This window comes from Syngnathus typhle, linkage group LG12, assembly GCF_033458585.1.
Source record: "Syngnathus typhle isolate RoL2023-S1 ecotype Sweden linkage group LG12, RoL_Styp_1.0, whole genome shotgun sequence".
NCBI lineage: Eukaryota > Metazoa > Chordata > Actinopteri > Syngnathiformes > Syngnathidae > Syngnathus > Syngnathus typhle.
The window spans coordinates 5,135,380-5,157,757 of record NC_083749.1 but is presented as its reverse complement, the minus strand read 5'-3'; the positions used below and the strand labels follow the sequence as shown (position 1 = coordinate 5,157,757).

Sequence of the window (22,378 nt, the reverse complement as noted above, 5' to 3'; positions counted from 1 at the left end):
AATTTAAAGTGAGAGTTTACAAGTCAGAGTTCAGATTTATATTTCATAAATCGGATTTAATCTCAGGATTTTTACGTCACAGTTAAAACCCTCACTTCAAAATTCTATTTCTTATTTTAATCTCAGAATTCTAACTTTAGTCTCGGAATTCAATTAAGAATTAAATTCTGATTTTATAGTCACAAGTCTCACTGAATCTTTGAATTCTGACTTTAAAGTGGGAGTTTACAAGTTAGGGTTCTGATTTAAATTTCAGAATTCTGATTTTAATCTCAGAATTTAATACTCAGAATAGTCAAGATTCTGACTTAAGAGTGAGAATTCTCACTTCAAAATTCGACTACATTAAATCTCAGAATTCTGACTAGAAAGTAAGAGTGTATAGATCAGGGTTTTAATTTCGGGATTTTTCAGTGCACTTTATTTATATATATATAGTAATGATGTACATGTTAATATAGTCCCTGGTGGTCTAGTGGTTAGGATTCGGCGCTCTCACCGCCGCGGCCCGGGTTCGATTCCCGGTCAGGGAACTAACTTTTTATCTTTTAATGTTCTGATGTGTAAAAATGTAGTTTTGTTTACAGAATACAGCAATTGAGTAAAAGAAATCCATACAGATATCGAACAAAAAGGAAATTGAAATTTATTAAAAACAAATCTCCCCGTCGGGGAATCGAACCCCGGTCTCCCGCGTGACAGGCGGGGATACTCACCACTATACTAACGAGGAGTGAATGTCGGATTCAGTATTTCCCTTTATGTACGCACCTGTGCACCCTCTCCCACATCACAGTCCAGGGTGTTCCCCGCCTAGTGCCCGATGACTGTTGGGATAGGCTCCAGCATGCCCGTGACTCTCGTGGAGAAAAGCGGTACAGGAGATGGATATAATTTTATGCCAGCAAAATTAAAGGAACAGATCTTTGTATATTCTCACATCGTTAAAAATGTACTCCCCGTCGGGGAATCGAATCCCGGTCTCCCGCGTGACAGGCGGGGATACTCACCACTATACTAACGAGGAGAAGTCGACCGCCGGAGCACAGGTTTGTATTTTCAATGAGTGTACAGTATCTTGAAGGGGTAGGTAGAGGTTAGCATTAAGGCTGTGGTAAGTCTATCGCTGTAAGTATACGTGGCTTCGCGTTCTAATTTCTACTTTCGCACTTAACCTCGGGGCAGGTCCAGCTGACTTTAAATTGTAAAATTGTGAACGTCACATCAGAAATGCATTGGTGGTTCAGTGGTAGAATTCTCGCCTGCCACGCGGGAGGCCCGGGTTCGATTCCCGGCCAATGCAACGAAACTTTTCAACATTTTTGGCTTGAAGCTTGGTTTACATACGTAAAAGGCAACATATGGGTCGGGTAAGGGTTGATAGAGGTTAACCCACTCTTAAACTTATTAGCTTTAGCTAAAACTTCCTATTCCGAATCAATTTTCTAATTCAAGACGTTTAACATTAGGGCTGTGGTATGGGGACTAATCTAAGCGTACGTGGTTTCGCGTTGTAATTTCTTTTGTCGCGCCCATTCCTAGATTGGGTTGACTTTAAATCGAATACTGCAACGACTTTTCGCAAGCCAAGCATTGGTGGTTCAGTGGTAGAATTCTCGCCTGCCACGCGGGAGGCCCGGGTTCGATTCCCGGCCAATGCAACGCTACTTTTTAACATCTGATTCGGTAAAAATGAATTATTTTGTACTGTTTTTCTGTAGTTGTGTTTTATACTAAGGAGAAACTTCATAGGTCACAAGGGAGATGGTAGGGAAGGGAGACAAATTGCGACAACTCTTGAGTTTGCTATGACAGATCAGCAGTGGTGCCTGCAACGGCCGTTGTCCTACAGCTTTACATGTTCTTTATAAAAGTGTTGGTAAGCGCTTAGACGTATGCATTGGTGGTTCAGTGGTAGAATTCTCGCCTGCCACGCGGGAGGCCCGGGTTCGATTCCCGGCCAATGCAACTTACTTTTTTTTAGGGTCAAGCACTTTATGATGCACACTCATATGACGCTTTCAATTTTGTTTTCCTGTTTTAGGTTTTCAAAGTTGACTTAGAATTATCCAACTGACAAAAGCCTAGCGATGTCTGTCTCTTTAAATGCCATTCTGCCTGCACTGGTGACCAATCAGTGTTGCCACAAATTGCATATGTGGAGGGAAAGTGATGCAGGAAGTGTAGTGGTGGGTGAGAAATAATTGGATTTGTTTTTGGCTTTGGTATTATAGTATTAGAGCACTTTTCCTCTGCTTGGTGCTCAATTTAGGAGGAATTACATCTTTCTTTGTGCCTGAACTGGGAAAAAGTTCGTTTTGAGTGGACATAATTGGTAGACTTGGTAAGTGAAGATAATTTTTTTCTGTCCTCTATTCATTCGAATGGACTGAGTATTTTAGCCCATTATAGATTATTTAGCCCCTTATACAATTTATTATTATATTTATACTTAATTAAATTAATCAGTTAATTATTTTCATATGCATATTCCATATTTATATTTTATTATTATAAAAAAAACAATTTTTAGAACACTTTTTTACTTTTACATTTAAATATGACACGCTATGTTGCCGAAGATATCTGGTAAATTAGCAACTCCGCCTGCAATGTTGTTTAACATCCACTAGAGGTCAGTGTTTGACCATATATTACCGACACTGACAGTTTAGGTAGTTCTATTTGGATGTCATTTTGACAAATGTTGTAAGATGTTGATGTAGAATGAAAAAGTCCTGATATCGGCCGATTAAATTGCCCAGCCAACTAAATAGCCGGGCCCCAGTAAATAGCATCTTTCAACCACCCCCACAGTCGTGTAAGCCAGAGGCTGACCCCCAAATCAGCCAAGTATTGTATTTCTGGCGTGAGCATCTTCTCACATATGCTCCCCAAGTCGGGATGGATGTCTTTCCTCAGGTTATATCCCAGGATGGACTTCCCTCCCAGGGGCTGCCAGGGCAGAAAGCGTCGGTCTCGAATGTCCGGCGCTTTCACCGCCTCTCCACCTTCCAAGCACAATGTTCTCATCTCGGCATTCCTCCGTCGGAGCTCGGCCACGTCCTGCTTCATCCTCTCTCGCCCGTACGCCTCCACCTTGTCCCACAAGGTAGCGTTGAAGTGTCGATAGAGCCTCCAGTCGGCGCCATTCCATCCCAAAGCCCGGGCCCTGGACTCCGGGGTCAGACGAGAGACAGACGAGCTCGCCCGAGCGTTGAGTTTGAAGTACAAAATATCCTCCATGCTCCAGCACAGGGTCTCCTTCAGCAGGATCAGCGACTCGTCAAAATATTCCGCAATGAGCACCAGGTGGAACCTTCTGGACAAACCTTGAATGGCCTCCGTCACGTCGGGATGGTCCGCATCCAGATTGTTGTCTGAGCCCAAGTCGAATAAGAGCAGGTTCTTCAGGTAGAAGGCGTTGTAGGCGTGAGCCCTGTAGTAGGTCCGAGGACTCCTAAGGAACTCTTCCAATTTGTCGTCACCGCCTACGCTCCAGGTGAAGGGCACGGCCCTGTGGTAGTAGTGGAAGGCCGATTCCAGAAGATGAGCCGGGTCACGCAGGATGGTGACGTAGGTGGCGTCGAGTGGCAACAACGCCGCCACCTCCCCTGGGCAGAAGCGCATGTGGTTGCACAATATATTGAAGCACTCGCCGGGTCGGTAGCTCTTCACTTGCCAGCGGCTGAAGGCCGACGGGTAGAAGAAGTCGTTGCGGCCGTCGGGGAAGGCGAACTTGAGTTTGTGTTTTTCTCCAAAGCGGAAGAGGATGTTGAGGAGTGTGCTGCTGGCAGTTTTGTGTGTCTTCAAGAACATGATGTTCACCGAAGGAGAGCACGTGTCCGTCTGGAGCCTTCGAGAAGACCGGGGAAGGTTCTTGTTGAGTGGTTTAGCCATGTTGAGGGGACAGGTGTCATCTTTGGAACTTCTGGAAACCACACAGAGATTCTTTGCCTTTACTGTACCATACAAGTTGAAGCCAAAACTGCTAATTTCTACTGTGATCATTTTTTCTCCAACATTACCTGAAGTCTTCATGGGTTGGCAACATCAAGCAATATAATAGAACCAAGATGTGGATCAATAGAAGCCAAAGGAGGAGCCCTCGCGTTATAGTGGTGCACTTGTTTCCTGTCATGCGCAGCATTTTGATGTCCAATCGGAGAACCTGGAAAGAAATTGAGGGAGAAACTCGAAGGGAGCAACACAAAGAGAGTAACAGGAATGGATAAATGAGACACTGATACGGCTGAGCTCAGTGAAACGCAACCCTCATGTTTACCCTTCAAACATATTTATAGTTGGGAACGGAAAGAGTCACGTTTCATATTATATCAGGTTAAACTGTTCAAATTAGTCATCAAAAGTTGCTTTGGTTATTCCCATATGGAATTTTGTTTTTCCCTTCGTAAAACTTCTCATTTAATAATATATGCTTTTGTTTTGAAATGGGATTAATAACAGTAACCAGATTTTAAGCATTGTCCTCTCAATGTTTATTGATTGGCAATGCCTATGAGCGCTGACACGTATCGGGTGTTGGAGTGAGACTTTGGGTCAAACAATCCTCCATTGTCCTGTCCGTTGATTGGCTCAGGCAGTGACACATACGCCTCCTCCCATATTGTCTTTTCCAAAATTTTATTGTTTAAATCAAATATTTTACAATTGTACAAAATTGTGATCAACCAGCAAGTGCTGTAAAAGGAGTGAGCACACATACAAAAAAAACATTTACCCATGTTGCAACATTAACTTCACTTCCTAATGCTTTTTGATTTTGCTCCATTCTTTGGATTTAGTCCAACAAATCTGTACATTGTGCATGTTACTGACGGCAATAGAACAAAACAAGGCGTATCTAACATTTAAACACTTTACAATGAAGCCACCACTTCCTGTCATTCCACACTTTATCCTAGCACGTTAATTGTTTTTGAGGACAATAGTCACTTGTTTATAAAACAATATGGAGTCTCACAGGTCTTCTAAAAAAATTAATAACCCTATCAGCCCAAAATGGAGGTCTATGCTCAAAATGGCGGAATGCCTGCATCAACTGGTGCTTCTGCAACTCAGTAGACAGGCTTATAAAAGATTTGCCCCCCCAGCAGGCGCCTCTTGAGCTCCTTCCACAGTAGGCTGCGCTCCCGCTGTGACCCCTTCATGAAGCCGCGGTTCTCCTGAGCGCGGCGGGACAGATAAGGGATGACCTCATCCACTGGTCCGTACGGAACGTATTTGTACACCGGGAAACCCGCTTGACCTGAGGACGAAAGTAACTGTTAATGATAACCTCCTCGGCTACGCTATCTCCAACAGGCCCCTTTTATAAGACATCCATCCACCTCTCGTCTGAAGGTGAAACCACTTTGGCTTCAGTGGTCACATAACAGTGTGACGCAATCCTCTATATGGTTGTTTTATTGTTAGTACCAGTGAGGGGCCTAGCTAGAAGTTAGGACATACCTAGCGGGAAGCTGATCTGGTCGCACATGCCGAGCAGCTGTCCAAAGTAGACTTTGTTCTCAGTGGGTGAAAGGCCCATCTGGTTCATCCTGCCAAAGAACATGTGCTGGTTACGCAACGTCAAGACATTCCGAGAGCTGAGAAGGCGACGTACTTCTCCAAAGTGAATTTGACCGTGTCCTCGTTGTGAGTGGCGACCATGATGTTTGATTTGCGACCGTGCTCGATGTCCTCTAGCAGGTACTCCAAACATCTACGAGAAAAGCGTAGTTAAAAAAAAAAGTGGTAGGAAAGACTTCTTGGAGGAACAGGAAGGTTTGCTCACTTGTGATACATCCTGTTGGTGGCCTCGTAGTCGGGATTGATGGGGTCCTCGTAACCGATCTCCTCCGCCCGGGCTCTTTCCTGGTACATGTAGGCCCCGCGCACCAGCTTAGCACCAAAGTACCAGCCTTCCCGCCGAGACAGCTCAACGTCCACTGTCACGTTATCGTAGGCCTCCTGGAATCGTTTGTTTGTCAGCACAGATACTTAAAAGTTATCTACAGGACATCTGACCTTCAGGTAGCATTGATACGTGTTGAAGATGATGGGCTTCTCCGTGTTGAACTTCCTTTGCATTTCTAAGGTCAGTCGACTAATGGCGGGCTGGAAGTAGGTCTGCTCGGCGTCCACCATGAGCCGCACGCCGTGCGCCATGGCGTGCTGCATAGGAAGAGCATAGAAATGTTGAAATAGTCCTGATCTGAGAAGATGAGTTGATCTGTCCTCCTCACGTTGGCCAGAACATCGACTCTCTGCAGCATTCGCTTCATTTGTCGCTCTTCTTCAGCTGTGAATGTGCTCAGCAGGGGCTCAAGCTTCCCCGTCTGTCATGCAAAATAATTTCGGTTATTTAAAAAAATCTTATTTCCAACATTCCCCCTTGCTTCCATCTTAGATTTACCTGAAGCTTTGGCACCATGAGAATATTGGAGATTTTGGTTGTGTCATCTATCAAACTGTTCCAGTCCAGCATATCTATGGTTCTGGAAATAAAAACGAATTCAAAAGGAATTAATAACTGGGATAAATTCGTTATTCATTTATTTTCTTCTTACCCTGATAGTCCCAGCTTCTCTCCGGTGAACCAGTTGTCAATGTCATCCTGAGCAGCGACACCCATCTTGGTCAAGGTCTCCTAAAAATACATGTTTTCGTGAAAACAAAAATATTCAAATACGCTCACGGATTCATTAGCATGAGCATTCCTCTCCACGCACTTTGAGTTGTTCCGGTTCCAGTTTCTGCTCCAGAGCTGTCATTTCTGATTTCCCCTGCTGGGCTGCCAAGAACTTAAAAAACTGCTTCCATTTGACTAAAACTTCGGAAAACTGGAGCTGTCCGAAGAAAAGACACAAAACAAATATAAAAAAAATACTGTAATTCTGGTAGCAGCTTTTTCTACTTCTTTTTATTGTTGTACAACAAGCTGCTATCTTTTTATTTTATAAGGGGGTTGATAACACGCCGTGTAAACGAACTTTAAAAGTATAAACGTTGTGACATACAAGAGATAAATGGACAATCATTGACTGCCTTAACGAGATGAACTAACATTAGTGAATGAGATAGTGCTAATGCTACCAATTTAGTGGCTCAGGGCCAATTATATAAACACATTTGGGTTAACATTGTGTTCCACTCACAAGGAACTGTGGGCGTCCCAGAGCTGTCATTTTGATGGCCGAGAATCCATCAGTAGAAGCTCCACCTGAAAGTAAAGTCGTATTCATACTGGAGTCGAAATCGATTCAACTATTTGTTATTACCTGAGGCTTTGATGCAGTTGATAAAAGTTTCCAGCTGGTTATCGCATTTGACCTCGTCGGCATAGAAATACGTTCGGGCGCTAATGACGCCGCCGCGTCGGTCGCTAAACTGCCGATGGGCCCTGTACTTCTTCTCACGGTGATCAGCAGCTATGAGGAAAATAGGATACATGAGTTGACCAGCTAAGATTTCTTTTAAAAAAAATTAACAGAAAATGGTCCATTTTGGTTTAAAACAGCCAACATGGACAACTATTGGGGAATTTGTCAAAAAACAAATCAGAAGCAGGTATTTTATTCTTGAAGTTTGATTATCATTTTTTTAAAAATTCATGAAAATGAATGGCAATTATTGTGGTTGCACTTCTCATTGACTTAAACTAAAGTGAGATGTCTTTACTATTTTGGTAAAGACATAATATACGATACTGCTTCATTCATGGAACCCGAACCAAACTTCTTCTCAGAATCAAGCGTGGACTTCGTCGTTGCCAGCCTCCAAATATAGCTGCAGTATCGCGTGTTTGCACGACACAACATACCATAGTCTGGACTAACTATCCAGGAACAGCCCAACAACAACTCGACAAAACTCACCTGGGCTTTCTTTCTCGGCCTGAGACACACACGAACTGCAAAAACAAAGAATCATTATAGATTATGACTATAACTATTATGATAGTCACTATCAGCATTGTCATTCTGCCAAGTTCTGTTCTGTCTCGTAGGATTCCAACTAGCCAATGGGAAGAGAGGGGTCTGTCCGGACCAGCCAATAGAGCGTCATGTGAGCAAATGATTTGGTTTTGTGCAGAGCAAACATGTGCTTAGTGATGCAGGAAGCAGAACATGCGGCTCGTGATAAGAAGTGATTAGAGGAAATAATAGTATGTTATTAACCCTAACCTTAAAATATGTTTTTGTTGTGTTTTGCACAAATTACATCCCCCCCCCCCCCCCCCTTTGCTTACATAACTGCATAACTTGCACCACATGGGCGTTTTAACGGGCACGCTTAGTTTCAACCAGCAGCACGTGACAGGGATAAATAAGGAACACATTCCACCACGTCTAGTCAAACAAGAACTCACTCCATCTCCTTTTTCTCGGCCTCCTCCTGCGTTAGGTCCTCCTCCACGCTGTAGTCTAGCACGGCGCCCACGCCGAACACCTGGTTCTTCTGGATCAGCGGCTTGATGGCGTTGTGGTCCTCGCCCGCCACAAACTGACCGTAGAAGGTCATCTTCATCATCTTCTCAAAGAGCCACTTACCCAGCACCTTCTTGCTCAGATCCATCAACTGTAAATTATGTAACAATGTTTACAAATATGCTTTCCATTATAAGTTAGTCACATATTGCGCAACATGTTCTGCATGAGTCTGTTTTTGTTGACAATGTTTGCCAGATGGGTGGAACCACTGTTCCTGCTGGGATTTGAAAAGTAGAAACACGCGCATGGTCAAACAAAGGAAACTGAACAACCTTTACAAGTTGTAAAGTTAAAAAAAATCTAAGTCAAGTCAAACTTATCTTTACAATAACATGTTCTATCTTATTGTAAATGAAAAATTAGTCATTTGAAAATGCATAGTAGAAACAATCACTCAAATTAATAATAGTAACATTATTTAACTAAGTTAACTGGTCAGATTCATGTAAAGTGAATTTTTTTTAAATTTTTCATTTGAATAAAATCATTGATATAATTAAGTTATCAAGTTTTTCATTTTTGTTTAATCCATTAAATGGCAACAATAAATCAAACGATTTAGTTTAGTGAAAATATAATTCTTATTACAATAATAGAATTAAATTGTTGTGTAGGCTACTAATAAAATCCTAAATAAAATCCTTATTTCTTAGCTAAATGGTTGATTCGTGATTAAGTGCGACTGCCTAACCTCCTTGTTCTTCTCCACCAACATGTCCACGGTGCATAGCTTGAAAACCAGCAGACTTCTGAGCAGCTCCACGTTGTCTTTACTTTTGTAAGCTTCTTCTGTGTTGTTGAAGTCCACGCTGATTTTGCTTTGCGGCTGCCCGCCTTGGAAACTCCTGCCCGGGCTGATGAGCTCCACGGGCTCAGCCTCCACCACGGCGCATCGTCCATCCACCATCTGCTGCTGGTGCTGCTCCTTCTCTTGGGTGGACGCCGCCGTGGACCTGCACCTCGTGGTCGAGAGGCAGCGCAGCTTGCCAGCCTTGTTGGCCCGGACGAGAGCGGAGAGGATCCTATTGGAACACGACATTATTTTTCGTCTGTGCTGGATGGAACTGGCACGTTGTGTTTGCCTTTTACTTTGCAAGTTGCATAATGTTCTCCTCAAAATGGGGGTGGTCCCTTCATGGTCGGACATGTTATGTCATGGCAACATCCCTCCCACCCTCTTAAAAATAACCAAAGCTTCAAATGACGTCAAAAAGTAAAACTTTATACACACGTTTACCCTTCGGTGTTATATGACATCAGCAAGTAGTACATAGTGGACTAATGTTGTTTTTTTTCCTGAATAAAACCTTAGTTAAACATGCCAATTAATTTGACTGTCTCAAACAAAAATAACATCTGTAATTAAAATAGATGAATGAAGTCAAAATAGAAAATAAAGTTAGCAGTTCCCACAGGAGAAATCAAAACTACTAGATTGCAGCAGCGTAAGATAGTAAACTCGGGTAAATATTATAATTCAGTCATCTATTTCACTACTATTTATATCCTGATCGCGGGGTTAGAAAGAAATAAAGAAATGCAAATAAATAAAAACAAAACTAATATTAAATCTAAAGGTGTTGTAGTAACACTAAGTTACAAAGTTAATAAATTAATAAAAGGGAAATTTATGCAAAATATTTTATCTGTCGTGGCAAGTCAGCAAGGGGTTTATTGTGTTCGTATTTTTGGCGCTACTGGTATTTTATACCAATAATCAAACGATTAACTAAATAGTAAAATGTGTCGTTTTGATACAGCACTCTCCGTTTTTTAAAAGAAAAGCCGCCCCTTACGAGGGTGGCAGCACTGCGAGAGCGTTGACGTCCATCCACCGGATATGAGCTGTAGAAGAAGAGCGGTCCCTTCTCATTTGCGCTTGAAAAGAACCGTAGAAGAAGTCAGTGACGCTCTCGTGCTAGTCAAGGCTGCTAACTAGCTACCTGACACGGAAACGCGTCAAATCGTAAAAGGTGGGGTTCATTCTAAACGGTATTTACTCAACATATAAAAAAAATATTTTATTATTGTGTGAACTAACGCTGTACGAATTGGTAGGTTCTCTCGTTACTCCAGTAAGACGCTAGGTCGAATAATAAAAAAAAAAAAAGCAGTGACACGAACAATACCGGGCCTGCACTCGCACCTCGCCATTTGCTTTTATTGTGTTATTTTCGGACGTTTTCCTATTTCGATATTATGCGCTCATTTTGAAATGTGAGGCTACATTTAGCACAAAGCGACGCGATCTTGAGTTTATTTGTAAGCCACGCCTGGAGCCTTGCTAGGCCGACTTCTTTTTGTGAACGTGTCGGCCATAGGCACGTTTGTTGAGCACCCAGTCAAACATTTACCACGTCTCCGTTTCTTCTTGCATTTTATTCATTTCACGTTAAATTTGTAAATGCTACATTTGTCACTCCTGCTGTAATTCCTGACATCGCCCCACCCAAGACTCATTACCTTTTAATGCTTTTAATGATTGTGTTCTCAGTTACTGTTACTTGTAATTAACTTTGAACTTTGGGCCATTTTGTGGTTTAACAGTTTATGTATTGATAGTTAATGATTAAATGATTATTATTCACTCTTTACCCAAACCAGGAAAACTGGTGAGTCAATTTAAATTCATTAACATAACCCATAATCACTAATAGTCTCAAGTGAAGTGCTGTGTTTTAAAACTTTCAGGTCTGAATTATCCCCCTTGTACTGAGCACTTTATCTAATCACACAAAGCCTTGTTTTATTTATTTTTAATAATCTGTGACTAAAATTAGAAATGGAAGGACTGGCCTCGCATTAGGATAGCAACTACTGCTACAAAGTTAATAAGTAAATTTAAAGTCAACAGGTGCCCTCCATTTCCTCTCTGTGTCAGCAGCAGTGCATCTTTTTCCTTCACCATGTCCGAGGGTCGGATCTATGTCGGGAATCTTCCTATGGACGTCCAGGAGAGGGACATCGAGGATCTCTTCTACAAATATGGAAAAATCCGTGAGATTGAATTGAAGAACAACCGAGGCACTATCCCATTTGCTTTTATCCGATTTGAAGACCCACGGTGAGTTTTGGGGATGGATCCAGCTTCATCCTCATTGGGTTTCTTTTTTTTTTTTTTTTTTTTTTTTTTTTTTAATACTAGCACCTCAAGTGACTCCCAACAGGAAGTGGATCCTCAACAGTCGGCAACCGGCCCACCTAGGTAAAGAGTTCTGTGCTCTCTTCTCTTAGGGATGCAGATGATGCGGTCTATGGAAGGAATGGATATGGATATGGAGACTCCAAACTGCGTGTGGAGTATCCTCGATCCTCTAGTAAATTTAATCCAATGGGAGGTGGTGGTGGCGGTGGTGATAGAGGAGGAGGACCCAGAGGAAGATTTGGACCCCCAACACGGAGGTCTGAATTCCGTGTTGTAGTGACCGGTAGGTGGACATCTACAGTTCTAGCCCATTACTAGTAGCCCTTGGATGTCAAGTGGACCTCTAGGAAGTGGACTTGCAGAGTCTCAGGTGTCTCTTGCCCTGCCATGGCGGACAACAGGAAATGGGACTTGTGGTTAGAAGTCAGCAATTGCAGGAACTCTTATCTAATGGCGGACCGACTGACTAAGGGACGAGTAGGATGCAAGGCAAGAATTGTTGGCAGTGTGTTCCCCCTTGGCCTTCAAAGGCGGACGGGACGATAGCAATCAAGGATTCGGACGTCAAAAGTCGTAGTCAGGCGGAAGGTCAAAAAGGGACATCCAAGGTCACTGGCAGATATTTTTCTTTCTTTCATTCAAGGCGGCATAAGAGGAAAGTGGATTTACAGTCACTGTCAAGTATTCTTTTATGGCGGACCGCAGGACAAAAGGACTGGTAGAAAAGTGGACATTCAGAGACGGATGGTTCTTGCTCCCATGGCGGACTTCAGTGTGAAGGGACTTAGAGAAACCCTTAAATCATAAACACATCCTTCTTGCTTGCTCGTTCATGGCGGACTGGAGGAGGAAAGGACTTTAAGGAATGTGGACGTATAGCGATTTGTCACCCTACTCAGATGCAGATTTCCTTGGTCCTTAATGGCGGACTGGAGGACAAAGGTTCGATAGATTTCACAAGTCATAGTCACGGTTGCTAAAGATGGACTGAAGCATGAGCCCGGTATAAAGAAGAACATGCCGTTATCAGCAGGTGTTTTTCATTCACTCAAGATCGTCTGATTTGTATACTGCAGCCAGATAGTCTCGCTTACATAGGGAGATGGTCAGAAGGAAGGGACAGGTGGATGGATGTCCAGGGTTGTAGTCAGATAATTCCTCCTTGGCGGACTGGAGGACAACGGCACGAGTAGAAGATGTCATAAATCATACGCGGACCGTTGCGTCAACGGTGGGCCGAAGAGACTCCTGGGAATCTTCTTTTATAAGAATAGTGTCCTATATTTTGTGTGGGTATTTGACTTTCTTTTGTAGAGAGGACATCAGAAGAAGCTGGACGTCATGAATCATAAGTAGATCCTAAAACTTGCGGACTGAAAGACAAAGGGCCCACTAAAAACATGAGCGAACAAAGTCTTAGGAAATGGTTTTCTTCCCTGATGGCGGACTGCAGCTCAAGGGGACAAGTAGAAAAGTGGATTGCAGTCCTTGACGTTTCTCAAGGCGGGCTGCAGAATGAAGGCACTTGTTGGGAGTCACACCTTTTAGGCAATCACTCTCATGGCAGACCAAAATACAGGGACTAGTAGACCAATGCTCAAATCAAAGGCAGGTCTAACTGATGGCAGATTGAAGGAAGTTGTGTGGCAGACCGGAAGGTCAAGGTGACTTAAATGGAGTTCACGTTGGCCAGAGTTACTGAAATCTGCATAATCACCATACCAGTGACTGGTAGGTCTTAACTTTATCCTTATCAAGCTCAGCTTTTAACCCTTTGTAGTTTAGGTCTTTACAGTTGTCCCAAAATGTCGAAGTTCAGTCCTGTTGATAATTTGGTCGTTTCAAGGGTTAGTCAGCATTCTTGTAGGGCTTCACTTGAGTAGACAAACGCCCCCAAATGCAGTTGAGTTGGAAGTTCTTCTTTTAGACTTTTTTAGTTTCATAATCAGTGTTTGCCATCTCAGGATTACCACCAAGTGGCAGTTGGCAGGATCTGAAAGATCACATGCGCGAGGCAGGCGATGTCTGCTTTGCCGACGTACAGCGGGACGGTGAGGGCGTGGTGGAATTCCTCCGCCGAGAGGATATGGATTATGCATTACGCCGACTGGATCGCACAGAGTTCCGTTCTCACCAAGTGAGTGGAAGACCCCGTGATACGCCGCCCCCTCCGGCCTCAGCCACTGGAGCACACATTCACTGTTGTCCTCGTTTGCAGGGTGAGACCGCTTACATCCGCGTCTACGAGGATAGGGGTACCCCCAACTGGGGTCGCTCGCGGTCCCGCTCCAGATCCAGAGGCCGCTTTTCCCCGCCCTACCGAGGATCGCCGCCGCCTCGCTACCAGTCCCCTCCACGCATGTCACGCCATAGTCCACCTAGGAGATCCTCCAACCACAGCCCACCGCCTCGTCACTACCGCTAAAGGCCCAGGATTCGTTGAGGAAATCAAGGAGAATTCTCTTTTGATTTTGATGGTTTTTTTTACCGCCGCTGCCATCGTAAGACTCGTTGTTTCTTGCTGCATACATTCCGTGGCTAGTCCCTTTCATTTTCTTTGTTTAATTTTAGAACTCTCGCGTCTTGTGGAGTTTTGATCCATAGTAAATGTTGACATCAGTTTTCGCACTGTTAAAGCATCAAACAGTTCTGCAGCTTTACCTTATCAAACTGTTTTCATGAAGAATCTGATGTTAAAATTCTGATTTAGTACAAATTGGTCAAACCTTTCAATTTTTGACAGTGCATGCCGTATTGTTTTTTTATGTGTTTGAAGTAGGTGAAATTATCATTTTGTGTGAATCTTTTGTCTTCAAATAAAATCTTAATTTACCCTACTGTGACTTTGTCATTAAATCAAAACTTAATTTTACTTTGTCGATGTCATGTGGCTCGACCTTTGGCAAATTTGTCCCGGAAACGTTGAATTTAAAATGCCACTGGATTAAAATTTAATCAGCTTCCTCATGTGCAGTACCTGAGCAAAAGATTCTCCTTTCATTGAAGGCCATAGTTACCATTCAACCAGCAAAACAAGGCACACAAAATGCAAAATAGAATATTTTAATTCACAATAAATAAATTCTAACAAGTAACATTTTCAAGACAGAAAGAAAAAATAAAATTTGTCTCCAATGGATTTCTTTTTTCTCAGCTTTGTTCATGATCAGGTGAAGCCCATATATCGACATTGTATTGCATTTAATAAATGTGCTAGCTTTGTACAATGGGTCTCACATTGTATCCAGCAATTTTGACAGAAGGAGCACAGCAATTCACAACACTGGGGCGCTTTGGCGGAACACATAAGCAATGATCATGAAACATTGATGACACCAAACAAGCTTTGGAACTAATTGGGAGCCACTGAAATACTTTGGGAGAGCATTGACCGGTTAGTCTAAGCAGCAATATTTATCTGGCATGAAATGTTTTGAAACAACTTACAATTAATGTTGTGTAATCTACCCAGACCCTAATGTGGACACCTGAATCTATCATATTTGATATGGTTAAAAGCCTGGTGGGCAATCCTTCAAATGAATTGTGGAATGATGTTTTTGCAGATAAGCAGTACCAACACAGAAAGATGTGTGCTTCTGATTTAAAAGCCTTAAAGAAAAATTGAAAGCACCAAGGATAATGTACAAACTCAAGACTTTCCGTGTTTGTTTCTTTTAGGTATCCTGAAACCCAACAAAGCAGCACAAGACATTAGTAAGGTATGACTTAAAAATGAAACCGTATCCCTGAAAAGAATGGCAACATTTAAGGCAAAATTAACATCCTGAAGCTGTTTCAACAAGGGTACATTCACAATGTGAACAATAACACGAAAAAAATCAATATACTGGCCTTTATCGTCTGCCTCACTCGAGATAGGAGCAACTGAAAGTTTTTGAACTGACAATCAAGTTTAACCACTTAAGACTCTTACTGCAATTTTACCCCGTTTTTGTTCTGTCGTGTTATTCGAAAGAAAATGACAAAAGAACTATCGAGTCCGGAATTACTTGTTTTCGATGAGCGTCTGGACTTTGTGGACCAAGTCCCGAGCCATCGTCATGACCCGTGGGATGTCGTGTCGCTCGGCCATTTCTGAGAAGACAGAAAGGTTGGGGGGTGGGGGGTATAAATAATACCAAATATAAAAAAAAGAAATATTTATAACCCTAATAAAATGCTAATTGTCATTCAAAAGAATTTACTCCAAGCATACCTACTTGCTCAACTCATAAGATATTACCATTGAAAAATTTGATGATGTCAGTGAAGTCCATGTTGTTCTCCAGAATGATGTCCCTGTACGTTTCCACCAGCGCCAGTGCGATGAAAAGCACAAAATGCTCAGAGGTGGTGTACGCTGCCGACCAGATGGTCTCCCACACCGAGAAAACGTCATCGTACACCATTTCTGGATAGACAAACCTTGGTCAGCTCAAGGACAACGTCAAAAGTTACGTTGACGTTACCTCTTTTGAAGTCCAGCAGGAACCATCGGTAGCAGAAGTAAAAGTGAGTGTAGTCACCGTTCTGCTGCATCAACTCAAACAGCTCACAGTCCAGGATCTAGTGTCCATCAAGAAATGAGCACAAATCCTACACGCTTTAACTTAAAATGCGTCTTACCTGAATGAGCGAACGCATGCTGGCAAAGTGAGAATCCATAGCGCCCCCGTGTGGAAAGTTCTGGTTCATCCTTTTCATCAGCTCTGTGAAGCAGCTGAACGCCATCACCTCTACGAACATTAGTTCAGCCAAAGCAAGTGATTCCAAGATTGAACCTCTAACTTCCAACAAGGTTGGACGACTAAATGCTACGAGCGTAATAACTATTAGAAAAAAAAACACTGACCGTCATCCAGAATCACCAGCAGGGGAGCCAGTATGTCGCACATGCCCTGGACGTAACCTATGTCCAAGTGTTGCCACACGTAGCTACAAAGCAGTTAAGCGAGTAAAGACAATTGCAAAAAAAAAAAATTCAATCTAAAGTTGCGGTCTTTGTTACCTGCACATGATATTCCTCAACTTATCCAGGTTTTCTTGAGTGAAGTACCAGTATGTGCGGTCACATCGTCTGACGTCTTTGTCAATACGATGCAAGTTGATTAGGTACATATCCATGATTTCTTGCTGTCAATGGGTTAAAAAAAAAAAAGTCACCAGGTTTAGTTTATTAAAGAGCAGTGGAACCATCGTGTATAATCCAAAATGGCGGATTGCAATGTGTGTCTCCAATTGCATGATGTAATGTAAATGGTTCAAACTTACAGAGTATATTTGTTGAGCTGTGGAGGCCTCCTGTTTGGACTCCGTGACCACCTCGGAGGACTCTGGTGCGGTTAACTCGTTTTCCACATCAGGCTCGTCTTCAGACAATCCTGCGTCAGTGTCCTCAGGACTGGTGTTGCAAGCGATGTCTAGGACAAGGTCCTCGCGTGCCAGCTTGGCTCTCCGAGCCAGATACGCTGGCGGGGCGGCTAGGTTAGTCAAGGGCCTTGTGTTCAATTCCTCGACATTCAGGCAGGCCACCCCGACAGGGATGTCCTCCATCTCCAGGGCAGAGGGAGAGTCCTCAGAATCCGAGGACTGCCTGGGATGGGACGATAGCAAAAGGCTCCCGCGGGATGCCGACTGTAGAGCGTCAAGTACTTGCCTGACTGGTGAGTTTGATACGCCAGACACATTCCTGGCTTCGGACAATCCTGAATCTGCCAACTCAGCATTGTCTACCTCTAAGAGACAGGCAGTCAACAATTGCGAGCGCAGGTTGTTAATCATTTCTTCTTTTTCCAAACTTTCCGGATCTCTGCCGATTGTTGCAATATCATTCATTTCAGAAGAATCCTTTTCTTGATCTCTTCCATTTTGTGCTTGAAGAGTTTGTCCGAGTGGTGGCGCTTGGAAATACTTATTCTGAATCTCCTTTTCCAGACGTATGACATTAGTAGTGTCTGGTGGGACTCTCGCGTCAATGATCGCATTTGCGGTCTTTGTGTTTTCAGCTTTTTCCTCCGATTCTGAGAGCTCAATTATCCCAGCAGCTTCATTCCTATCCATCTTGTCACTTCCTAAGAGACTGTCCTTTGGCACCGACTCAAGTACATTGACCGTGTCTGGCAGTGATTCAGCTGTAGTTTCCTCAGTCAAGACGTCCGATGGCTTCACCGACTCCTGTGAGGATCCTGATGAATTAGCTAGCTCAGTTAAAAGAAGGTAGCTATCGCAGGCTGATGGTGGTGGTTTCGTCACATCCACTTTGGATAAGTTGCTGGACCTGGAAGGACCGGCTGAGATGTCCTTTACTGGACCGTTGTGCTCTATTTGACCTCCTTCAGGCCTTGTGGGATCCGTAGTTTCAACTGATGCAAAAACCTAATGGAAGAAAGGTGAATGACTCAATGCTAACCCGAAATGCTAATTGAACAAGGCAAATGTTCAAATACGGACCGTTAAGAAATTATGCATCAGACGTCAGTGCTCAAGTTACAAATTTGTCCCCATGTACTAATCCTAATGGTTATTACTATGGTTGTCATTTATTGAACTGAAGAAACTGCTCTGCTAATATCCGAAAGTCATTCCCAAGTTCCGGTAATTGTCCTGGATGGGAGCTTTAGAACGGCCTTTAATAGGCAGTGTAGCTAAACAAATCTGATGGCTTGTATTAAATCCAAATACTAAGTCTCTGGAGTGCCTGCCTGGACAATCAAGTGTGAAATTAAATCTTTTGTTAGCTCCCATTTCTGAAAATGGCTGCGGTAATGTTGGACGTAAGTCTTAAATATAGCTTCCTGAAAGTAACGCACCCTTGTGCGGCATTTAAATCTTACCGGTACACCATTACTGCTTGAGTCACTCTGTGACTGCGTATTCTGTGGATCCGAGCTGCTGCATAGTGATGACTAGGGTGATAAGACAAAAACAAATGTTGTCAGAAAAGTTCCAAGGTCACTGTTGGGTTCCTCTCGTGTCAACTTACATCTGTGCTAATGGTCGAGTCCCGCTCCACCACTGGCGCTTGTTCAACACTGTTGCCGGACAAACACCTGGCGAGGGCCTCTGCGTGTTTCTCACGCTCCCTCTGTTGGACAATGGCCTCGCAGCCTTGCCATTCTTTCATGGTCTGCTCGTACATGAGCCGCATCTGCTCATCAATCTGAACCGCAGACAAATATTAAAAAAATGCAGCATCCATGACATTTTGAAAACTCAAAGATACAAATACCTCCAGCCTGCTTTTCTCAGTCATTGTGAAACGGTAATGTCCTAACAGGAAGGGCCAGACTTCCTTGCGTAGAGAAGGTGCCACGCCTCCAAAATAGACCAACCTGTATATCTCCAGCTCTTCAAAGGCCTGAAATTAAATTCAGATTTTTTTTGTGATCCCACTTCACCCATTTTCGTTGTGTCCTGTAACTCTTACAGAACTGTCCTGGAGAAACCTGGCCCAGACGTCAGCAGAGAGACCCCCCTGTGCATTCGAGGGCACATCAGGGAAGACTATGGTGGTGTTGACCAGAGCGGAGAGGTGGGTGCGAACCGTGGACAGGTGACGACAGTACGCCAGCCCTGGAGTTGAAAAAAAAAAACCCTGCTATGAGAACTGTTGTAGTCAATAAGATCCGAGTAAAATTTGCACTCACAGCCATAAAATGCACGGGAGATGATCTGGTACTTCATGGTGTCACAGAGGAGTTTCAAAGGAGCCCTGGTCAATGACATGAGATTCACTATAAGAACTTTATTTGGATAGGAGGAACTGGTCACCTTTCTTGACTGCAGCCACTGGGCAGAGAGCTATCGGATGATCCTGTCTGTGAGCAGGAGGAACCAGAGGACGTCCTGGGTGTTGGTTGCCACATGTTCATACCCTGGTCCATCAACTCTAAAGGCACTGCAAAGAACAGCAGACATGAGTGAACAGTTGTCCATACATTTCTGCCAAAAGATACAAAGTAGCTCGTGATTCAGTGGCCATCTGTGTCTCCTAGACATTAATTTCGAGTTACTCAGTTACTCGATTCTGGAAACTCACTGAACTCCATTTGAATCCCAGGAAAGAGGATCCGAAACACGTAATCCGTTGCCTCTTCGTCCTCTTTATCAGACACCGAGTCGCATGAGCTGTGCGGGCTCCTCCTGCGCAATTTGGGGAAAACCTTTCCCTATGTATGAAAAGAAACTATTTCATCCATGTACACGACATCCAAGAAGTAGTCACTAATGGCCGACCTTCCCCCTCTGATTCCAAAGCGGTGGGTCCAGCTGGCCGTGAGGAAGAAGGCCCGTCTCCAAGCAGGTGAGAAACTGGAGCAGGTGGCCGCCTTTGGGGAAGTGCAAAGGGGGTCTCTGGATGCCATCCTGGCTCACCAGCACGAGGGTTCCACCACTGTTCACTGGGATGCAAGGTCCTAAAGTTAACGTCGATTAACACTAGAAGATGAAAAATCAATTACCTTGCTGGTGACAGTGGAGGTATACAATCTCCTCCAAGCGAATCGTCATGGCGAAATCCCAGTAGACACTGTGTGTGTCGGGGGGGGTAGGAAATCTTTAGTCTTTATTGGACCAACCCACTGTTAGACCTTACCTCTTCTCAGAATCCAGCTCCCCCACATTGCCATTCATTAGCTGATTGGGCGTCCATTTTAGTGTCATCAGCTCTCCCGTTTGATGCAGCGAGAGGTAGCCCGGAATGGCCTCCATGTCGTCCCTCTGGAGAGGCACAGTAGCAACATGGAGGTCTCATGCTGGAGCTCATGCGATCGCGGGTAGGCCGACATACCGGCTGCACCAGGACGTTGTTCTTTCCAAACAGCAATGTGGTTCTGGAGTTCTGGTGAAGCGATTCCACATACTCTCTCGCCCACACCAAAGGGCGATCGTCCATGCTGCCACTGGACTGCCTCTTTTGAATCTATTTAAAAGGAGGATTAGACGCTTAAGTGGAACTGAGTGAATTGCTAACTAACCAGGGCAGGCCTCCTGGAGGGTGAGTCCTGTCGACAATGGCCACTGTGGATGCGGTGCCTCTGTACCAGCTCGTCGGCTGACGGGTCTGTCCAGAAATGGTCAGCGGTCTTCACTAGGGTGTACTCCAAAGCACAGGGGCCGACTGTAAGGTCAAAGAACGTGTCACAAAAATGTCTGTTTGCTGTATAACGTCGACTATCGTTACCCAAAAGTGAGGCAAGAATTTGTCCATCCACAGGATCCATCAACATGGCTTCTTTCTCATAAAAGATACTATGAGGAGCAAAAAATTAAAAATTGCTGGATCATTGTGATGCGTCACGGGTACGTTTGCATATTGATACCTGGAGTTCTCCACTAAATACAGTATGATCTTGTCCAGGAGCTTCTCCAGAAGAGCCGTTCGGATCCACAAGTGTTTGAGTGCCTGAGGCGGAAGGTTGTTCAACTTGGACCGGCGACTTCGCTCAATGCCCTGCGAGGAATTGTTCTGTTTGCTGGAAGACACGTTAAGGTATCAGCGCCATGCGTTCATTGCCACTCATACGGCTTTGTTCACCTGTTTTCCATAAGTTGCTCCAGCTCTTGGACCTTGTGACAAAGTTGCTCTGCGGGCGTGAAGCTTTTGGCCACTTTCATGAAGAGCGCTGCCACTTTGTTGCTGCACAGCAGTCCCGCGATACGCCGCTTTAACCCGTGCAGCACACAGGCTTCCACCACAGCTACACACACAGACACAATTTGATCACTGCAGTGGTTCCTTGACCCAAAAAAAAAAATCTAGACCCTCATATTTAAATTAAATTCCACGCTTGGTCACAGAACAAACTAAGTCAAGATGCTGCAGTATTAGATGCAATGTGATTTCTTAACTGCAAGTGAAAGGGAAGCACAGGTGGCACAATGAACCAAAACACTGTTGCTAGGATATGAGAGACGTGAATTCACACACACACACAAACACACACACCTCACACCTGGTTAGCATTAACACCTCCGAGGGGTGTTATTCGACTATTGTACAAAATTCTTGTCTGGCCCACCTTTTGCGAAAGAACCTCAGTTATTTAACGGAAAAGTGCTTAAGTGCTTGTAAGGCATTTAGTGCATGTGTAGTTGAACTGGCAGCGCTATTTTAATGAATTGTCACAGAGCGTAAGTAATTACACATTCAACCTAACAAAAAATACCCGAGAGGGTTAAAAGCTGCCGAGTGCGCGTATTGTGTAATAGGACCCGGCCGTAACGGTGAGGATGCTTTTTCCATTGCCATCCTGTCGTGAGAATGTTCCATGAAAATATGCAAACTTGTCTACCACAGAACGAGACGATGTGGCTGCTGTCGGCGTGCACAAATTTCCTCGTCACCGCCTCCTCCATGATCTGTTTCACCTGCGGGAGAGAAACATCAACGCTCATTCATGGCCCTCAAGCCACTGCGGCTCCATCAAAGCAAGCTCTTACAGCTTTCCAGTATGCAGCGTTCATATCGTTTTCAAAATGGAGAAACCAATGATGGGCATTATTCTGACCTTGACAAGCGCCTCAAGTTATAGCCACAATGTTTTCATGCGGCAAGTCGGAGGATTCGGCTGTGCAAATCCTGACTAGAACCCTCAAAGCATTCATAAAAGGTACAGTATGTATTCAACTTTATATTAGTGTATTTTGTTTCATGCCACTCCAAGTTTACGTTGAGTTAGTTCCAGACCAAACATTTAAATCAAATAATTTATGGAAAATGCTATTGACATGTTAA

The 22,378-nt window shown here is 43.8% G+C and overlaps 4 protein-coding genes and 6 non-coding genes across 13 annotated transcripts; 5 read left to right on the top strand and 5 right to left on the bottom strand.

Moving 5' to 3' along the window:
- The first annotated feature begins 461 nt into the window (after positions 1-461).
- Positions 462-533, top strand: trnae-cuc (transfer RNA glutamic acid (anticodon CUC)). Its single transcript has one exon. It is a non-coding gene; the product is annotated as a tRNA-Glu (tRNA).
- Positions 534-661: 128 nt separating this feature from the next.
- On the bottom strand, positions 662-733 carry trnad-guc (transfer RNA aspartic acid (anticodon GUC)). The gene has a single exon. It is a non-coding gene; the product is annotated as a tRNA-Asp (tRNA).
- Positions 734-955: 222 nt separating this feature from the next.
- trnad-guc (transfer RNA aspartic acid (anticodon GUC)) lies at positions 956-1,027 on the bottom strand. The gene has a single exon. It is a non-coding gene; the product is annotated as a tRNA-Asp (tRNA).
- Positions 1,028-1,232: 205 nt separating this feature from the next.
- On the top strand, positions 1,233-1,303 carry trnag-gcc (transfer RNA glycine (anticodon GCC)). The gene has a single exon. It is a non-coding gene; the product is annotated as a tRNA-Gly (tRNA).
- A 287-nt stretch (positions 1,304-1,590) lies between these two features.
- On the top strand, positions 1,591-1,661 carry trnag-gcc (transfer RNA glycine (anticodon GCC)). Its single transcript has one exon. It is a non-coding gene; the product is annotated as a tRNA-Gly (tRNA).
- A 236-nt stretch (positions 1,662-1,897) lies between these two features.
- Positions 1,898-1,968, top strand: trnag-gcc (transfer RNA glycine (anticodon GCC)). Its single transcript has one exon. It is a non-coding gene; the product is annotated as a tRNA-Gly (tRNA).
- A 647-nt stretch (positions 1,969-2,615) lies between these two features.
- Positions 2,616-4,282, bottom strand: gal3st1b (galactose-3-O-sulfotransferase 1b). The gene is made up of 2 exons (XM_061293579.1): positions 4,029-4,282; positions 2,616-3,931 (listed from the first exon to the last, which is right to left on the bottom strand). The coding sequence occupies exons 1-2, from the start codon at positions 4,148-4,150 to the stop codon at positions 2,770-2,772; spliced, it is 1,284 nt and encodes a 427-aa protein (XP_061149563.1). The 5' UTR covers positions 4,151-4,282; the 3' UTR covers positions 2,616-2,769.
- Positions 4,283-4,627: 345 nt separating this feature from the next.
- Positions 4,628-9,605, bottom strand: prodha (proline dehydrogenase (oxidase) 1a). Its single transcript, XM_061293574.1, has 14 exons — positions 9,187-9,605; positions 8,375-8,583; positions 7,881-7,915; positions 7,284-7,433; positions 7,161-7,225; positions 6,735-6,851; positions 6,573-6,652; positions 6,419-6,500; positions 6,249-6,341; positions 6,031-6,177; positions 5,798-5,973; positions 5,627-5,725; positions 5,473-5,561; positions 4,628-5,269 (listed from the first exon to the last, which is right to left on the bottom strand). Exons 1-14 carry the CDS (start codon positions 9,532-9,534, stop codon positions 5,079-5,081), a joined length of 1,881 nt encoding a protein of 626 aa, XP_061149558.1. The 5' UTR covers positions 9,535-9,605; the 3' UTR covers positions 4,628-5,078.
- A 716-nt stretch (positions 9,606-10,321) lies between these two features.
- On the top strand, positions 10,322-14,477 carry srsf9 (serine and arginine rich splicing factor 9). 4 transcript variants are annotated; one of them, XM_061293580.1, is made up of 5 exons: positions 10,322-10,468; positions 11,380-11,559; positions 11,730-11,923; positions 13,605-13,777; positions 13,859-14,477. In XM_061293580.1, exons 2-5 carry the CDS (start codon positions 11,402-11,404, stop codon positions 14,063-14,065), a joined length of 732 nt encoding a protein of 243 aa, XP_061149564.1. In that variant the 5' UTR covers positions 10,322-10,468; positions 11,380-11,401; the 3' UTR covers positions 14,066-14,477. The 4 variants fall into 4 exon arrangements, with proteins under 4 accessions (XP_061149564.1, XP_061149565.1, XP_061149566.1 ...); XM_061293581.1 differs by having other exon boundaries at positions 10,358-10,487; XM_061293582.1 differs by having other exon boundaries at positions 10,369-10,468; positions 11,377-11,559.
- Positions 14,478-14,689: 212 nt separating this feature from the next.
- On the bottom strand, positions 14,690-21,341 carry sgsm1b (small G protein signaling modulator 1b). The gene is made up of 22 exons (XM_061293586.1): positions 21,179-21,341; positions 20,964-21,116; positions 20,825-20,892; positions 20,619-20,761; positions 20,432-20,563; positions 20,237-20,361; positions 20,103-20,170; positions 19,879-20,042; positions 19,682-19,811; positions 19,414-19,540; positions 19,290-19,354; positions 19,070-19,215; positions 18,872-19,000; positions 18,626-18,802; positions 18,477-18,548; positions 16,915-18,018; positions 16,652-16,776; positions 16,496-16,578; positions 16,270-16,379; positions 16,113-16,209; positions 15,887-16,054; positions 14,690-15,738 (listed from the first exon to the last, which is right to left on the bottom strand). Exons 1-22 carry the CDS (start codon positions 21,256-21,258, stop codon positions 15,650-15,652), a joined length of 3,555 nt encoding a protein of 1,184 aa, XP_061149570.1. The 5' UTR covers positions 21,259-21,341; the 3' UTR covers positions 14,690-15,649.
- Between the last annotated feature and the right edge of the window lie 1,037 nt (positions 21,342-22,378).

What these genes read in the sequence shown, in the direction of transcription:
- gal3st1b (XM_061293579.1), bottom strand. Translation starts at nt 4,150, where the DNA reads ATGCTGCGCATGACAGGAAACAAGTGCACCACTATAACGCGAGGGCTC. An exon ending in CCAACCCATGAAGACTTCAG is followed by an intron (nt 3,932 to 4,028) that starts GTAATGTTGGAG and finishes TGTGGTTTCCAG; the next exon opens with AAGTTCCAAAGATGACACCT.
- prodha (XM_061293574.1), bottom strand. Translation starts at nt 9,534, where the DNA reads ATGTCGTGTTCCAATAGGATCCTCTCCGCTCTCGTCCGGGCCAACAAG. An exon ending in GCCGAGAAAAAGGAGATGGA is followed by an intron (nt 7,916 to 8,374) that starts GTGAGTTCTTGT and finishes TTGTTTTTGCAG; the next exon opens with TTCGTGTGTGTCTCAGGCCG. An exon ending in CCAGATCAGCTTCCCGCTAG is followed by an intron (nt 5,270 to 5,472) that starts GTATGTCCTAAC and finishes TTTCGTCCTCAG; the next exon opens with GTCAAGCGGGTTTCCCGGTG.
- sgsm1b (XM_061293586.1), bottom strand. Translation starts at nt 21,258, where the DNA reads ATGAAAGTGGCCAAAAGCTTCACGCCCGCAGAGCAACTTTGTCACAAG. An exon ending in AGTGGCTGCAGTCAAGAAAG is followed by an intron (nt 19,355 to 19,413) that starts GTGACCAGTTCC and finishes GTCATTGACCAG; the next exon opens with GGCTCCTTTGAAACTCCTCT. An exon ending in CATCATCAAATTTTTCAATG is followed by an intron (nt 15,739 to 15,886) that starts GTAATATCTTAT and finishes CTGTCTTCTCAG; the next exon opens with AAATGGCCGAGCGACACGAC.
- srsf9 (XM_061293580.1), top strand. Translation starts at nt 11,402, where the DNA reads ATGTCCGAGGGTCGGATCTATGTCGGGAATCTTCCTATGGACGTCCAG. An exon ending in ATCCGATTTGAAGACCCACG is followed by an intron (nt 11,560 to 11,729) that starts GTGAGTTTTGGG and finishes CTCTTCTCTTAG; the next exon opens with GGATGCAGATGATGCGGTCT. An exon ending in CAGAGTTCCGTTCTCACCAA is followed by an intron (nt 13,778 to 13,858) that starts GTGAGTGGAAGA and finishes CCTCGTTTGCAG; the next exon opens with GGTGAGACCGCTTACATCCG.